The sequence below is a fragment of the Ambystoma mexicanum genome, chromosome 7q (genome assembly GCF_040938575.1).
Source record: "Ambystoma mexicanum isolate Mex_15411 chromosome 7q, UKY_AmexF1_1, whole genome shotgun sequence".
Classification (NCBI taxonomy): domain Eukaryota; kingdom Metazoa; phylum Chordata; class Amphibia; order Caudata; family Ambystomatidae; genus Ambystoma; species Ambystoma mexicanum.
This window is the reverse complement of record NC_090941.1, coordinates 1,043,364,302-1,043,381,620: the sequence shown is the minus strand read 5'-3', so window position 1 is coordinate 1,043,381,620 and position 17,319 is coordinate 1,043,364,302. Positions and strand designations below refer to the sequence as shown.

At 43.7% G+C, this 17,319-nt stretch overlaps 1 protein-coding gene across 1 annotated transcript; it reads right to left on the bottom strand.

Annotated features, from left to right (window-relative positions):
- Positions 1-1,826: 1,826 nt before the first annotated feature.
- On the bottom strand, positions 1,827-17,070 carry LOC138528119 (protein rtoA-like). Its single transcript, XM_069639572.1, has 2 exons — positions 16,917-17,070; positions 1,827-2,809 (listed from the first exon to the last, which is right to left on the bottom strand). Exons 1-2 carry the CDS (start codon positions 17,068-17,070, stop codon positions 1,827-1,829), a joined length of 1,137 nt encoding a protein of 378 aa, XP_069495673.1.
- Positions 17,071-17,319: the final 249 nt, after the last annotated feature.

Here is a 17,319-nt window from a genome sequence, read left to right as displayed (position 1 = left end):
ACACAAGTCTGCAGCACAATTATTTCAGAGCACCTTTTTAAATCAGGGCTTATTCTGGCAGGGTCATAGATTTGACACTGCCCGGAGAGTGGAGTGCAGATCCTGGCAACTCCCTATTTGCCATGAATCTGAATGCAGATGCAAGATTCTGTTTCATGATGCCTACCATGTTGACCAGATTTCTCTTTGTATTCGTGTTTTAGGGCTACAAGTACCAGAATCCCCAGGGACGGTGAACAGGCAAAATAAGCAGAGAGAGACACACACACACACTGCGCATGACACGGCCTGCACAACCACAGCAAGAAGCATCTCCCAGAACTGCAGCAAAGCAAATAACCCACAACAGCAAAAGATAAACGAAATGCTAGACCCACAGAACAAGGTGAAACCAGCAGAGACAAAAAACCACCCTGTGCAGGGGGAGTTTGCATGGCTAAGCAGGGTTCTTAAAGTCTTGCACACGTATAACACAGCACCTAGGCAAATGACAGGCATATATTAGCCCAGAGCAAGGTGAGCAATGAATCCAATGGAGGGGAAAGAGGAGCAGTATAAAAGGAGGGTGAATGAGAGACAGGGTGTGCGTTGTATCATTGAGGTCCAGGGGTGTGGAGGTGAACACAGAGACCAAGCGGATGTTGGAGCAGAGTGCTGAAGAGTTAGTGCCAGTGTTGGAGCAGAGTGTTGACGAGTTAGTGCTAGTGTTGGAGCAGAGTGCTGAAGAGTTAGTGCCCGTGTTGGAGCAGAGTGCTGAAGAGTTAGTGCCCGTGTTGGAGCAGAGTGCTCAAGAGTTAGCGCCAGTGTCATAGCAAAGTGCTGAAGAGTTAATGCCAGTGTTGGAACAGAGTGTTGAAGAGTTAGTGCCAGTGTTACAGCAGAGTGCTGAAGAGTTAGTGCCAGTGTTGGAGCAGAGTGCTGAGTAGTTAATCCAGTGTTGGAGCAGAGTGCTGAAGAGTTAATGCCAGTGTTGGAGCAGAGTGCTGAAGAGTTAGTGCCAATGTAGGAGCAGAGTGCTGAAGAGTTGGTGCCATTGTTGGAGCAGAATGCTGAAGAGCTAATGTCAGTGTTGGAGCAGAGTGAGTGCTGAATAGTTAATGCCAGTGTTGGAGCAGAGTGCTGAAGAGTTAGTGCCAGTGTTGGAGCAGAGTGCTGACGAGTTAGTGCCAGTGTTAGAGCAGAGTGCTGAAGAGTTAATGCCAGTGTTGGAGCAGAGTGCTGAAGAGTTAGTGCCCGTGTTAGAGCAGAATGCTCAAGAGTTAGTGCCAGTGTCGGAGCAATGTGTGGAAAAGAGTTAATGCCAGTGTTGGAACAGAGTGCTGAAGAGATAGTGCCAGTGTTACAGCAGAGTGCCGAAGAGTTAGTGCCAGTGTTGGAGCAGAGTGCTGAGTAGTTAATGCCAGTGTTGGAGCAGAGTGCTGAAGAGTTAGTGCCAATGTAGGAGCAGAGTGCTGTAGAGTTAGTGCCATTGTTGGAGCCGAGTGCTGAAGAGCTAATGTCAGTGTTGGAGCAGAGTGAGTGCTGAATAGTTAATGCCTGTGTTGGAGCAGAGTGCTGGCGAGTTAGTGCCAGTGTTAGAGCAGAGTGCTGAAGAGTTAATGCCAGTGTTGGAGCAGAGTTCTGAAGAGTTAGTGCCAGTGTTGGAGGAGAGTGCTCAAGAGTTAGTGCCAGTGCTAGAGCAGAGTGCTCAAGAGTTAATGCCAGTGTTGGAGCAGAGTGCTGAAGAGTAAGTGCCAGTATTGGAGCAGAGTGCTGAAAAGTTAGTGCCATTGTTGGAGCAAAGTGCTGAAGAGCTAATGTCAGTGTTGGAGCAGAGTGCTGAATAGTTAATGCCAGTGTTTGGAGCAGAGTGCTGAAGAGTTAGTGCCAGTGTTGGAGCAAAGTCTTGAAGAGTTAGTGGCAGTGTCAGAGCAGAGTTCAGAAGAGTTAATGTCAGTGTTGGAGCAGAGTGCTGAAGAGTTAATGCCAGTGTTGGAGCAGAGTGCTGAAGAGTTAGTGCCAGGGTTGGGGCAGAGTGCTGAAGAGTTAGTGCCAGGGTTGGAGCAGAGTGCTGAAGAGTTAATGCCAGTGTTGGAGTAGAGTGCTGAAGAGTTAGTGCCAGTGTCGGAGCAAAGTGCTGAAGAGTTAATGCCAGTGTTGGAGCAGAGTGCTGAAGAGTTAGTGCCAGTGTTACAGCAGAGTGCTGAAGAGTTAATGCTAGTGTTGGAGCAGAGTGCTGAAGAGGTAACAACAGTGTTGGAGCAGAGTGCTGAAGAGTTAGTGCCATTGTTGGAGCAGAGTGCTGAAGATTTAACGCCAGTGTTGGAGCAGAGTGCTGAAGATTTAGTTCCAGTGTCGGCGTAGAGTGCTGAAGAGTTAATACCAGTGTTGGAGCAGAGTGCTGAAGAGTTAGTGCCAGTGTTATAGCAGAGTGCTGAAGAGTTAATGCCAGTGTTGGACCAGAGTGCTGAAGAGCTAGTGACAGTGTTGGAGCAGAGTGCTGAAGAGTTAATGCCAGTGTTAGAGCAGAGTGCTGAAGAGTAAGTGCTAGTGTTGGAGCAGAGTGCTGAAGAGTTAGTGCCAGTGTTGGAGCAGAGTGCTGAAGAGTTAATATCAGTGTTGGAGCAGAGGGCTGAATAGTTAATGCCAGTGTTGGAGCAGAGTGCTGAAGAGTTAGTGCCAGTGTTGGAGCAGAGTGCTGAAGATTTAGTTCCAGTGTCGGCGTAGAGTGCTGAAGAGTTAATACCAGTGTTGGAGCAGAGTGCTGAAGAGTTAGTGCCAGTGTTATAGCAGAGTGCTGAAGAGTTAATGCCAGTGTTGGACCAGAGTGCTGAAGAGTTAATGCCAGTGTTGGAGCAGAGTGCTTAAGAGTTAGTGCCAGTGTTGGAGCAGAACAAAAGTGAGGGTTTGGCTGTGAAAAAGAGTGACAGCTGTTTTTAAGGTTGATGCTGTAAATGTGGGAATGTATGGGAGAGTGATTATAGTAGAAAAGGTCAGTGGGAATAGGTTTTGGGGGTGAGGAGGAGTAAAAGTAGTGGAGTGAGGAAGGATGCGCGTAATGGATTAAGGAGGGGTTTAAGTAGCTGAGTGAGTAGGGGTAACTGTAGTGGAGTGAGGAGGAGAGAGAGTAGAGTGGTGTGGAGAGAGAGTAAGAGTGTGGAACATTGGGGGCAAGAAATAGGGAGAGAAAGTGAGAGAGGAGAGAGGGGTGGGGTGCATTGGAACAAAATAAGAAAGGGAGAAGAGGGGAGTAAAAGGAGATAAGGGAGCAAGTAAGTGAGAAAACTGATCAGGGTGTTTGTCACTGGGAATTAAGACAGCCTTGCTGTCTTAATCACTGGGGAAAGGTAAGGGTGCCCTGAGGAATTCCCTGAGGGAGTGAGACAGATAAGACTTCAGACTTTAGGCCCGCACCTACAGTTAGCTATTGGACATTAAGGCTACCGATTGCTAGTTACATACGATAGTGTTAGGAACACCTGGATTGGGGAGGTGGAAGCCCATGGGAGGTTGAGATAGATGATGCAGACGCCTTGCAAGAGGCCATGTTGGATACTCTGCAAGAAATGATGAGAGGGGTGCGCTCATCCCACAGGAACCCAACACAAAATGCAAATTAAACATGTTTTAAAAAGCCTCTTAGTAGCATGAGTTTCAATAAAGAGGCAACACTAGAATATTCAGAATGTTAACAAAGTTGGGTGACTTAAACACTCAACTCAAAATGTGAAGGAAGACATTTAAAAAAGGGCTTTGCAGAGAGGGATTAGCCATTGGTTTCACTTCTGCTCATTATCAATATTGTAAACTAAAACTGAATTTATATCAAACTGTGTATGTGATCCCCCCATGAAAGATTTGAACCCTCTCTGGGAAATGTGACTGAGGGAAGGTCTACCATGCACGCATCCCCTCAGCCTACCAAGCCGTGTGGTTAACTGAAGCATTTTGCAGAATGGGAACTAACATTCAGCGTTGGCTATCAAGGGGTTCCGAACCATCAAGAGGTTTCTAGGGAGGATAGTTTAGGCGACGCCGAGCAACAGATCCCCGGGTTTGCGCTTAGAAACCTCTGGGTATTACGTGCATTATAAATAACCAATTACCAATTACAACCAGTGAACACATAACTGTGAGGGGACTAGTTCAACCGTTCCACTCTCATGGCAGCGGTTGCCCCATATCCCTTCAGCCACCAAGCCATGAGTCTAATTCCTGCTGAAAGATACTTAAACTGCAATCCCTATTGCCTAGAGTAAATAGAGTTGTTGTTCCATGTGTTCCATTTGTCAATAAGGAAACCAAAGCACTAACAGGCAAGGAAGAAATACAAATGTGTTGGTGGAGGTAGGATTCATGCGTAGCTCCCATGCCTGATCTTTTTTCGGAGGTGAGGGCCCTACAATTCACATGTAACACCGTAAATGAATCATGTACCATGTGCAAAGGCAAACATCCCAAATAATATTCAACCCCAGACAGCATGGTCTATAACACCATTAACATATTAATACGTGTAATGTTCCATGCCAGTGCTACCAAAGTCGCTGCAGTCCAATCCCAACTCAAAAAGAATGCATTTTAAATGATTTAGCAATTCAAATGTCCAACAGTTCGAAAAAAAATCAGCATTGGCCATGAGGGTCTCCAATTTTCAATGTACTCAGAGCAGAACTGGCCTGGAGCATACAGGCAGTTTCCCCTCTGCTACTAAACAATGAGGTTAACTGCTGCCCCAAGTGTACATAACCTTTAACCCCTTTTTGTATATGTCTGCATTTTGTCAGTGTTATTCTTTTTTTTTCTGTGTGCAGATGTGAAAACAAAAGTACCAATATACAATGCGCAATAAAAATAGGGAAAGACACACTCAGTTTTTGGATGCCAGCTGGAAGAACACTTCCCTATCAATGCTGTGAACATGGAGCTCATGGATGGGTAGAGAGGATTTAGCACAGCATCCTATGTCACTATGCACTCACCTGAGATAAAACCTTGTGCACTGGAAGCAAGAATTCTGCCCAAAAAAAAAAAGATTTGAGAATCTGGCCCGAAGGCCTTAAAGGATTCATTGATCAAAACAGAAAGCACCTGTGAAGGACATTCAGGCAGCAGGGTAGAGCTTTAGCAGAGCACCATAAAATATCCTGGCATGTTTTGTAAATAATGGTAACTGGTCTTGGGGGATAGGTCAGGGGCAACTCATTTGCCTTGAAAGCAAGACAATGTGGTGCAACACAGGTTCAATCCCCAGGTTCACGCTTGGAAACCTCTGTGTATTTACTGCATTACACATACCCAATGATAATGATAACTGTGGTCTCTTAATCTAGCAGCAATGTGCCAGCCGCCACACTCCAAAGTGGGGCCAGGAGTGAGAGCCCCTTTTGCTCTTCCATAAAATCATCATTGTCCCCATCCTTTTCTCCTCTTTCCTCTACCACCTACTCTGTGCCCCAACCATCACTTTTCACATTCTTTAAACAACATTTTTGACAGCCATTTGCAATATTTTTATTTTTATTTTTTTATTGTATTTACCAAAAACTATTTGGTTTTAAGAAAATTGTCAAAGCCTATTTCTCCTTTTCTTTCCAGTGAAGAGGAAACATGATTAGCTTTTCTCTTTCTTCAATTTTTTTTATCTATTTGTCTTTTTCTTTCTCTACTTCTTCCTTGCATTTGATCTATCAGGATAAGGGTGTGCTGCAGAAACTTTGCCGAGGCAATTGCCCAAGATGTTTTCTGACCGCTAATTAACCGTGGCCACCAAGTCTCCGCTTCCCATAAGGTTGAGGGCTCCAGGACAGTTGACAGATAGGCCTTTCTCAGTGTTCTCAAAGCAGGGCAGGAAGTTAGTAGATGTCGAACCGTTTCTACCGTCTTTGCCTCTTTGCATAGTCTGCAGGAGTTTGATGTACTGTTGCCTCTGATGAACACAATTTTGTTGGTTGGCAACAGATTTAGCCCTGCTTTCATAAAGAGCTGTCTCAGTGGTCTACTGGGGAATTTTTTGTAGATTTCTGCTGGATCGTTATATTTTCGCTGTAGAGGAGGTAGGTGGTTCAAGAGTTTGTTCTTTTCTGTCATCTCTAAGGTAGCAATCCAACCCAATTCCTCCAGTTTCCTCTTTATTCTGAGCAGATTTGTCAACAAGTCCTCTTGCGAGCAGGCGATTGAAGTTAGTTGAACCTTCTTTTTATCCACCCATTTTGCCAGTGTTAATGATGATTTTTATTTATTTTATTGAATCTTTCTTCATGTTTTGGTCATCACATGAAGTGTCTATTGGTCCGTAAATGTGTGTTAATTGAGTAAATGCTGACCTCAACTTAGGTGACAGCATTCGCAATGGATTAGTAATATTTAGTAGCTATAAAAAGCCTGCAGAATCTGCAGGTTGATACAAGCATATGTGCATGGTAGAGAAGATGGTTGCAGATTAATTGTTATTTCCACTCTAGCCCCCTCTGAAGCAAGAAAATCAATGAAAATTTGCAGGAATAGAGAAAGGCAAGCATAGATGTTTTAGGCATATTATTTCCATATGATGTTTACTTTTGGCTATTAGGTGGCACTGAAAGCGCTGCCTTTAAGCCGAAACTATTGTCATTAAAATAAGCTTGAACATAAGAGCTTGAAATAGGGGCTTTGAAAGCGCGTCTCTAATGCTTCTCAATGCAGATGACATATGCGGATGGATTTGTGTTGTTTGGCTATGTGTACCACCCATTTAACGCCCATCTCTAAGTCAAATCTTTATGATTTTCCTCCCATTCCCACCCATCTTCCCGCAAACCACACCCCTTCTTTCCCTCTTTACCATGCCAAATTTGTCAGCCATTTTGTTTCCTAAAGAGTGGCCATCTTGAAATGAAGTTGTTTACAGTTGCATGTTGGTATATCACATCCAAACTTTACTAAAAGTATTTATAAAATTACACCGTGTTTGGCATCTTTTTGATTTCATTGTAAAAAAGGAATTACACACATTTTAATGCACATTTAATTATTTTTTTTTATTCATTAAACCTGGCTGGCCTGGAACATTTTTGGCAGTGTTTACGCTGGGTGGAATTGTTAGCCACAGGGTTAAGGCCAGGTGCTGCTTGCGATGTTCGTCTGCCGGTCGCAGGCTCCGCACGATACTTGCGATGTTTGCCTGCAGCTCTTTTTGTATCCTTACACGGTGTTACACCATGGACGATCTCATATACTTATATGGTTCTGTGTGAACAGTTTTGTGCTCCGTGATTATAAAAGACATTATGGAGTGCCCCGGGACAAATTCACAGCTGCGTTAAGGAATTAACTTACGCATTTACCAATTGCACTAAAGTTGAAGAAACGCGCAGAGCTGTTTCATGGAATCCCACCCGGTGCACGCAGATAATCCGACTTTCAACATCCTGCCATGAGCGTTCCCCTCCCTCTTGCCGTTCTACCTCCCATATATGCCACACTTGTTTTCGATAGCGCAGGATTGTCAGTTATTTAGATTAACCTTCACAGCCAATGTGCAAGTATGGGAGAGAACAGCTTCGAAATGCACTGGAGAGAGCAACGATGCCTTACAAAACGAAAGGAAGACATCTGTAGCATCAGTGCAGCAATCAGTTCATTAGCGCTGCAGTATGTCAGCCTGGTCTGCAGTCTCTTTTTGGGAAACCAGTATTGGCAAAGTCATCTGTTTTCGTTTGGCTAAACAGATCTCCTTGGATCACAAAAGCCTCCCTCCAAGCACAGAGCAAGGAAACTGTGGAGGTGGCCTTCATTGCAGAAATAGTAGTTATACAGCGAGAAAGGTGCCTGACGGCACTATCCTACCTCCACCTCTGTACCTTGCAATGCACCCTACCCATTGTGCGATGTGTCAGACTATATCCGTGGCTACCTCTAATTGGTTCTGCCATGCCACCATCAAGATAAAACAAGCATTGGCAACGCCAACAGTTTGGGCTGGCTTTTGTATAGGCATGGGAAAGGCTAATGCCAGGCATGCCGTAGTGGTATTAACTGGCCATGGATGGTAGCAGGTCCACAATGGTGCACAATGGTGCGATTAGCAGGGAATCTTATAACACTGTCTGATTTTTTATGGAGACCATTTGTAGAAAATTGTGATATATCCAAGTTGTATTGTTAGCAATATATGTATGATCGTGTGCCAATTGAAAAGTCAAAAGTGTTGGCTTTGCCCATAATTGTTCATTCTTGCAGGTGAATGTACAGCGTGCATGCTGTCACGGTTTTATAACACTGCACATTCCAGCCAGGGACTCCTTCCCCTGACAATGAATGCAGCACACAATAATAACGCTTTTTATCTTTAATAAACCACGGATTCGTTTGAGTAAGCCTCCAACGCGTCGCGCATCCACCTTTACAAACACCCCGTGTCACAATGGACTAAGAACCAGGCCGGTGTGTATCAATAAGATATTTATTAAATTTTTTTATTTAATGGAACAATGAAAACTATTCAAAATACAATTTTACAACAGCCACCAAGTGGTGGCAACACAAATGAAACGCTGCCTACAGAACAATTGGTTCAAAATCCTAACACAATTCACATGGATCTTTAATGACAAAACAGGAAAACTGTTTTAAAGCTAAAGCATATGATAGCACGCAAAGTTAAGCACTCCCCTGCAACACTCACCCCCAAACATCAGATAACTTAATTCACTTTGGATGGAAGGCTGTGGCAAGGAGTAAGGATAAAGAGAGAAAAATCGGATTTGGAATACAGCCCACCACCCCAAAATGGGAAATCAGAAAAGAAAATGGAAACCCGATTTTAGAGCAAAACGGCAGAATCGGATTTGCTTATTACTGGCACAGTAGCTAACAACCTCGGCGAGACAGCTAGAAAGGAAATTTGTGTTGCTACACTTGAGGAGATAAGGAAGCCTAAAGACTACTACTCAGCACACCACAGCAACGTGAAAACAAGGAAAATCGATTTTGGGAAGAAAGCAAATGCAAAATAAAATACACACAGCAAAATGGAAATTCGCTTTACTTAGGTTTTGTGATGACAGGTAGCTAGGAAAAGGGATGAGCTATCAAAATCGCAAATCGGTTTCAAGGACAAGGACAGAGGCACATAACAGATTGGATTCTAACAGAAAGGGATTGCTCTCAATAGGGACTACGATCTGGGTTTTTCAATGAGGCAGATGCAAATTAGAAATTTGCATGAATGCACACAATACGCAGACAAACTGGTTTTCAGTGACAAGGAGACTAATCCTTTTAAGGCTATACTTTAATGACTATAGATATTAAAGAAAGACACTAGGCACAAGGGGGTTAATTTCGAATTTCAATCAATTTACACCATGCATTTCCTTATAGGGGAATTCATTGATTTACTTCAAAATGAGACTAAGGACTTATACAGACACTGAAAGATTTATCAAAGGAATAGGGTAACATACACAGGCTAATACAGATTCTTCTATGGCAAGGTGAATGAATTATTCTGGCAATTTGGGACTTTCAATGGGATTTTCAATGGGATTTCCTATGGGATTTATGTTACAAAATGAGAGGTTTATGCAATTTGGGACAGGGGTTATTTGCTACTCACAAAGTAAGTCTTGGTGTGGGATTCTGAGAAGTCAGTGGGGTCACAGGACCCTCTGGACAGCTAGGTAATGGGTCTGGCTCTGCACTCTCCTAGAGGGGATTCTGGACAGTCAGGCTGGATCTCAGTACTCTCTGGACAGCTAGGCAAGGGGCTGGTCTCTGCACTCTCTTGGATGGGATCAGTTGCCTCCAATCTTTTTCTCCTGTCTCGCTGGACTCTATTTTGTGTGTCTGATCTGATCCCTGTGTCCAGTACATTCCCCCCTTATATAGCCCAAATGACATAATATATATAAGTACCCTAGAATTACTCCTACCCTGGGATAAGACAGCCTACCATTCCTTTCCCCACCGCCTGGCGTCATAGGTTCAAGGGGAGGGATCACCATCTATCTATTTGACATTCATGACAGTTCTTTGTTCTCTTGGCCAACTTTCTAGCAAAACTGAGTTATGTATCATAACTTCAAATGTAGACACTGGCATAAGAAATAGATAGGTGGTTTCAGGGGGTCGTGGGTAATTAAACAAGCCTATCGCCAACTCTGTGAGAGGTAGCATTGCCCCTTGGCACCTTTGGGTCATTATCATAAAATGTATAATAGTTATCACTTTGCAAATACATCTCCATCTTTCCACCAACTGTCAAATTTGTCCCATTTTAAAACCATCCGGAAATTAGTCTTGACTGGCCATTTCAGTTCACAAAGTCCTAGCAACATGCACTTAGTCTCTCAAAATATGTGTGGAAATCACGTGGAAAAATATCATTAAGCTACATTATTTCTTGTTCTGAGTGCTGGGGAAACCTGATTAATATGCATTCATCCTTTAATGTCAATTTGGGGGATCAGTCACATATGGGAGGGCGATGCTTCAACCCCACAGCCAAATGTCTCCCCGCTCTAGAGGAGGTAGGTGGTTCAAAGGGTTGTTCTTTTCTGTCATCTCTAAGGTAGCAATCCAACCCAATTCCTCCAGTTGCCTCTTTATTCTGAGCAGATTTGTCAACAAGTTCTCTTGCGAGCAGGCGATTGAAGTTAGTTGAACCTTCTTTTTATCCACCTATATTGCCAGTGTTAATGATGATTTTTATTTATTTTATTGAATCTTTCTTCATGTTTTGGTCATCACATGAAGTGTCTATTGGTCCGTAAATGTGTGTTAATTGAGTAAATGCTGACCTCAACTTAGGTGACAGCATTCACAATGGATTACTAATATTTAGTAGCTATAAAAAGCATGCAGAATCTACAGGTTGATAGAAGCATATGTGCATGGTAGAGAAGATGGTCGCAGATTAAGTGTTATTTCTACTCTAGCCCCCTCTGCAGCAAGCAAATCAATGAAAATATGCAGGAATAGAGAAAAGCAAGCATTGATGTTCTAGTCATATTATTTCCATATGATGTTTACTTTTGGCTATTAGGTGGCACTGAAGGCGCTGCCTTTAAGATGGAACTATTGTCATTAAAATAAGCTTGAACATAAGAGCTTGAAATAGGGGCTTTGAAAGCGGGTCTCTAATGCTTCTCAATGCAGATGACATATGCGGATGGATTTGTGTTGTTTGGCTATGTGTACCACCCATTTAACGCCCATCTCTAAGTGAAATCTTTATGATTTTCCTCCCATTCCCACCCATCTTCCCGCAAACCACACCCCTTCTTTCACTCTTTACCATGCCGAATTTGTCAGCCATTTTGTTTCCTAAAGAGTGGCCATCTTGAAATTAAGTTGTTTACAGTTGCATGTTGGTATATCACATCAAAACTTTAATAAAAGTATTTATAAAACTACACCGTGTTTGGCATCTTTTTGATTTCATTGTAAAAAAGGAATTACACACATTGTAATGCACATTTAATATTTTTTTTTATTCATTAAACCTGGCTGGCCTGGAACATTTTTGGCAGTGTTTACGCAAGGTGGAATTGTTAGCCACAGGGTTAAGGCCAGGTTTTGCTTGCAATGTTCGTCTGCAGGTCGCAGGCTCCGCACGATACTTGCGATGTTTGCCTGCAGCTCGTTTTGTATCCTTACACGGTGTTACACCATGGACGATCTCATATATTTATATGGTTCTGTGTGAACAGTTTTGTGCTCCGTGATTACAAAAGACATTATGGAGTGCCCCAGGACAAATTCACAGCTGAGTTAAGGAATTATCTTACGCATTTCCCAATTGCACTAAAGTTGAAGAAACACGCAGAGCTGTTTCACGGAATCACAACCCGTGCACGCAGATAATCCGACTTTCAACATCCTGCCATGAGCGTTCCCCTCCCTCTTGCTGTTCTACCTCCCATATATGCCACACTTGTTTTCGATAGCGCAGGATTGTCAGTTATTTAGATTAACCTTCACAGCCAATGTGCAAGTATGGGAGAGAACAGCTTCGAAATGCACTGGAGAGAGCGACAATGCTTACAAAACGAAAGGAAGACATCTGTAGCATCAGTGCAGCAATCAGTTCATTAGCGCTGCAGTATGTCAGCCTGGTCTGCGGGCTCTTTTCGGGAAACCAGTATTGGCAAAGCCATCTGTTTTCGTTTGGCTAAACAGATCTCCTTGGATCACAAAAGCCTCCCTCCAAGCACCGAGCAAGGAAACTGTGGAGGTGGCCTTCATTGCAGAAATAGTAGTTATACAGCGAGAAAGGTGCCTGACGGCACTATCCTACCTTCACCTCTGTACCTTGCAATGCACCCTACCCATTGTGCGATGTGTCAGACTATATCCGTGGCTACCTCTAATTGGTTCTGCCATGCCACCATCAAGATAAAACAAGCATTGGCAACGCCAACAGTTTGGGCTGGCTTTTGTATAGGCATGGGAAAGGCTAATGCGAGGCATGCCGTAGTGGTATTAACTGGCCATGGACGGTAGCAGGTGCACAATGGTGCAGAATGGTGCGATTAACAGGGAATCTTATAGCACTGTCTGTTTTTTTATGGAGACCATTTGTAGAAAATTGTGATATATCCAAGTTGTAATGTTATCAATATATGTATGATTGTGTGCCAATTGAAAAGCCAAAAGTGTTGGCTTTGCCCATAATTGTTCATTCTTGCAGGTGAATGTACAGCGTGTATGCTGTCACGGTTTTATAACACTGCACATTCCAGCCAGGGACTCCTTCCCCTGACAATGAATGCAGCACACAATAATAACGCTTTTTATCTTTAATAAACCATGGATTCGTTTTGAGTAGGCCTCCAACGCGTCGCGCACCCACCTTTACAAACACCCCGTGTCACAATGGACTAAGAACCAGGCCGGTGTGTATCAATAAGATATTTATTAATTTTTTTATTTAATGGAACAATGAAAACTATTCAAAATACAATTTTACAACAGCCACCAAGTGGTGGCAACACAAATGAAATGCTGCCTACAGAACAATTGGTTCAAAATCCTAACACAATTCACATGGATCTTTAATGACAAAACAGGAAAACTGTTTTAAAGCTAAAGCATATGATAGCACGCAAAGTTAAGCACTCCCCTGCAACACTCACCCCCAAACATCAGATAACTTAATTTACTTTGGATGGAAGGCTGTTGCAAGGAGAAAGGATAAAGAGAGAAAAATCGGATTTGGAAGACAGCCCACCACCCCAAGATGGGAAGTCAGAAAAGAAAATGAAAACCCGATTTTAGAGCAAAACGGCAGAATCAGATTTGCTTATTACTGGCACAGCAGCTAACAACCACGGTAAGACAGCTAGAAAGGAAATTTTTGTTGCAACACTTGAGGAGATAAGGAAGCCTAACGACTACTACTCAGCACACCACAGCAATGTGAAAACAAGGAAAATCGATTTTGGGAAGAAAGCAAATGCAAAAGAAAAATACACACAGCAAAATGGAAATTCGCTTTACATAGGTTTTGTGATGACAGTTAGCTACGAAAAGGGATGAGCTGTCAAAATCGCAAATCGGTTTTAAGGACAAGGACAGAGGCACATAACAGATCGGATTCAAACAGAAAGGGATTGCTCTGGGTTTTTCAATGAGGCAGATGCAAATTAGGAATGTGTATGAATGCACACAATGCACAGACAAACTGGTTTTCAGTGATAAGGATACTAATCCTTTTAAGGCTATACTTTAATGACTATAGTTATTAAAGAAAGACACGAGGCACAAGGGGGTTAATTTCGAATTTTAACCAACTTACACCATGCTTTTCCTTATAGGGGAATTCATTGATTTACTTCAAAATGAGACTAAGGACTTATACAGACATTGAAAGATGTATCAAAGGAATATGGTAACATACACAGGCTAATACAGATTCTTCTATGGAAAGGTGAATTAATTATACTGGCAATTTGGGACTTTCAATGGGATTTTCAATGGGATTTCCTATGGGATTTATGTTACAAAATGAGAGGTTTATGCAATTTGGGACTGGGGTTATTTACTACTTACAAAGTAAGTCTTGGTGTAGGATTCTGATAAGTCAGTGGGATCGCAGGACCCTGTGGACAGCTAGGTAAGGGGTCTGGCTCTGCACTCTCCTAGATTGGGATTCTGGACAGTCAGGCTGGATCTCAGCACTCTCTGGACAGCTAGGTAAGGGGCTGGTCTCTGCATTCTCTTGGATGGGATCAGTTGACTCCATCCTTTTTCTCCTTTCTCCGTGGACTCTATTGTGTGTGTCTGATCTGATCCCTGTGTCCAGTACATTCCCCCCTTATATAGCCTAAATGACATAATATATTTAAGTACCCTACAATTACTCCTACCCTGGGATAGGACAGCCTACCATTCCTTTCCCCACCCCCTGGCGTCATAGGTTCAAGAGGAGGGATCACCATCTGTCTATTTGACATTCATGACAGTTCTTTGTTCTCTTGGCCAACTTTCTAGCAAAACTGAGTTGTTACTGTGTCTCCTACTTGATATTCTTTTTTAGTAGTCTTTAAATCATAGTGGGTTTTCATCCCCTTTGCTGATTTCTCTTGATTCCGCTGAGCGTATGCAAAAGCATGCTGAAGGTGTTTTCTCAGATTCTCAATATATTCATGTGTTGTGGACGCGTTGATCAGTGTCTGCTCTTGTGTACTGTACAGCAGATGCTTGAGTAGCACCATGTTTCATCCAGTCATTAGCTCAAATGGAGAATTGTTGGTAGCAGACGATGGTGTAGATCTGATTGCCATCAGGACAAGCAGTAGTCGGATGTCCCAACTAGGCCCAGAGTCTTCCACAAACTTCTTAAGAATGCTCACAATGGTTTTATTGTACATCCCAACTCCCACACTAGAGGCTGGGTGGTAGGAAATAAGGAGATTTTCTTCACCCCAAGTATCTCCCACATCTTTGTCATCACCTAGCTGGTGAGGTGACTTTCTCTGTCCGATTCAATCCTTTGGGGAAGGCCGAAACGAGAGAAGATGTGGTTGATCATCAGGGCAGCTGCTGTTTCTGCCTTGCAATTTGAGGCCGGGAGACATTCCTCTCATTTGGTAAACAAGCATGTTGCTGTTAACATGTACTTGCTTCCTCTAGAGGAGAGAATCACAGGCCGGATGAAATCTACTTGGAAATCTGACCAAGGCAGTATCATCCCCCTTTTTTGGAGGGGAGCTTGGTGTGTGAGTGAACTTGGTTGAAATTGTGCACACACAAGACACCCCTTCAAATATTGGTCAAGTCCTGCCCCATGTGTGGCCAGTATGCCACCTCTCGCAAGATTTCCAAAGTAATATGAAACCCCTGATGACCGGCTATTCCACGTCATGGGTGTGATTTAGCATCAGGCTTCAGAATGAGGTAGGTACCATCCACTGGTAATATCCAGAGATGAATCGCCTTACCAACAACTGTCTTGGATGCGGAACGTTTTGGGAAGCTTCATCAACACCCGGAGATCCTCTTTCCCGATGTAATCGGTTTCGGTCAGAGGAAAATTCACGGGGTCTTCAATGTGTTGATAACATTTCCCAATAATCAGATCCCCTTTTTGTGCCGTGATCAAATCAGCATCTGGGGTCTCCTTACTCCACTGGGCAGTTGAGAGTTCATTTTGGGCAAGTGTTTGGGACGTATTGACAGCAGGGACTCGATCTCCAACATGGACTCGATCTCAAGGAGATCCCCCTGGACGGCTCTGGTTTTGGCCAACTGGTCAGCCATGTCATTTCTGATTTTGTCTTGTCCCTCTATTCTGGAATGACCCTTGATCTTTTTCCAGTAGATGGTCATCCCATTAGAGGTGACTGGATCATCAATGGATTGTATTACTTTGCCATGCTTGAGTGGTTTATTGTTTGCACACAGCATGCCTCTGGTTTTCGAATTAATCAGGTGCTTCACGAAACCGGTCCGGACGTAATCTGAATCAGTGATTGGGACCAGTTTGTGGAGTTGGTGTTGCACGGCAGTGAGGATGGCCTGGTAAACTGCCATCAACTCTGCCACCTGACTACTGTGGCAACCGATCTTGTACCAAGCAGAGGGCTCCGGGGGATCATTCACCCAGACATTCCCAACGCCGGCCACCAGTTCCTTTTCTGTGTGGTTGTCAACATGGTAGGAGCACCCGTCCACATAAACTGTGGGCATCCCCTATAAACTTTGTGTGGGGAATTCAGGTATGCCTCTATGTTGTCTTTTGTTTTGAGACTTTTGTCCTCAAGACAGTTTTCTCTGGCACAATCATGCACGTCAGCCTAACCTTGCGCGAGGAGACTCTTCTTGTTTTGACCATATTTTACCTTCACAGGAAAGCCTTGCATGGACAGAATCCAGGAAGTTATTCTGGAATTACTCACAATCCCTGCCCGGATTCTGTCACTTTGGAGGTATTGCAAAGGCTGGTGAGGAGTCTTGACGATGATGTACTGCCCCTGGATGAACGGGTGGTGATTTTTCAATGCCCACACCGTTGCCAGGAGTGCCTTCTACACAGAGGATAAAGTCTTACTCGCATAGGAGATTACTTTATTGACCTTGTCATGCTTTTGGTATAATACTCTTGTTAAGCACATATTCAAGAACCCCGTCTCCAAGAAGAACTCCTTGTTCTTGGCAGGGCAATCTAGACAAGGTGCTTGTGAGAGGCTTCTCTTCAGTTGTTTCACTGCCTCAGATTGTTCTGGACCCCACTCCCACTTGACTCCGGCCTTTCATAAATGGACCAGGGGTCTTGTGACCTCTGCGTAGTCCTCTATGAACTTTCTACTGTAATTAGTCAGTCCACGAAGGCTCCTTAGTTCACGCAGAGTTGTGGGTTCTTTCAGTTTTAGTAGTGCTTCCACTTTTTTTCGTCTGGGGACAGAGACCCTCAGGTGTGATTTTATGTTCTAAGAAGTTTCCACAGGTCCTACACCACTGCGCCTTCTGGAAGGACAGGTTCACTCTGGCAACCTTCAACTGGGTCAGAACATAGAGGATTTCCGCTATATGTTCCTCCACAGTTGAACTTTTAATTAGGACATTATCCACATTGGCCAGATTACCCCTTTCACCCAAGTCGGGCATTGCATTATACAGAAAGATGTTAAATTCATTGCTGGAGTTTATATATCTGAAGGGAGTTTGGGTCCATGTGTACTGCTGACCCTGAAGTTGAAGGCCAGCTTGTACTGGTCTTCCCTACTTACGGGACTGTCCAGTATCCATTGGTCAGGTCAAAGGCGGTGTACAGCTTTGACCCCTGGATCTGGGCCAGTCCCTCGTCAGTGTAGGGAAGAGGCCATCAGGACATGTGCACCTGTTTGTTCAGCTCCC

Bases quoted from the DNA above. Each gene is read 5' to 3' on its own strand.
- LOC138528119 (XM_069639572.1), bottom strand. From the start codon at position 17,070: ATGCCCGACTTGGGTGAAAGGGGTAATCTGGCCAATGTGGATAATGTC. The intron at 2,810-16,916 runs GTAGGACCTGTG...TTAACTCTTCAG, and splicing joins CTTCCAGAAGGCGCAGTGGT to CACTCTGGTCCAACACTGGC.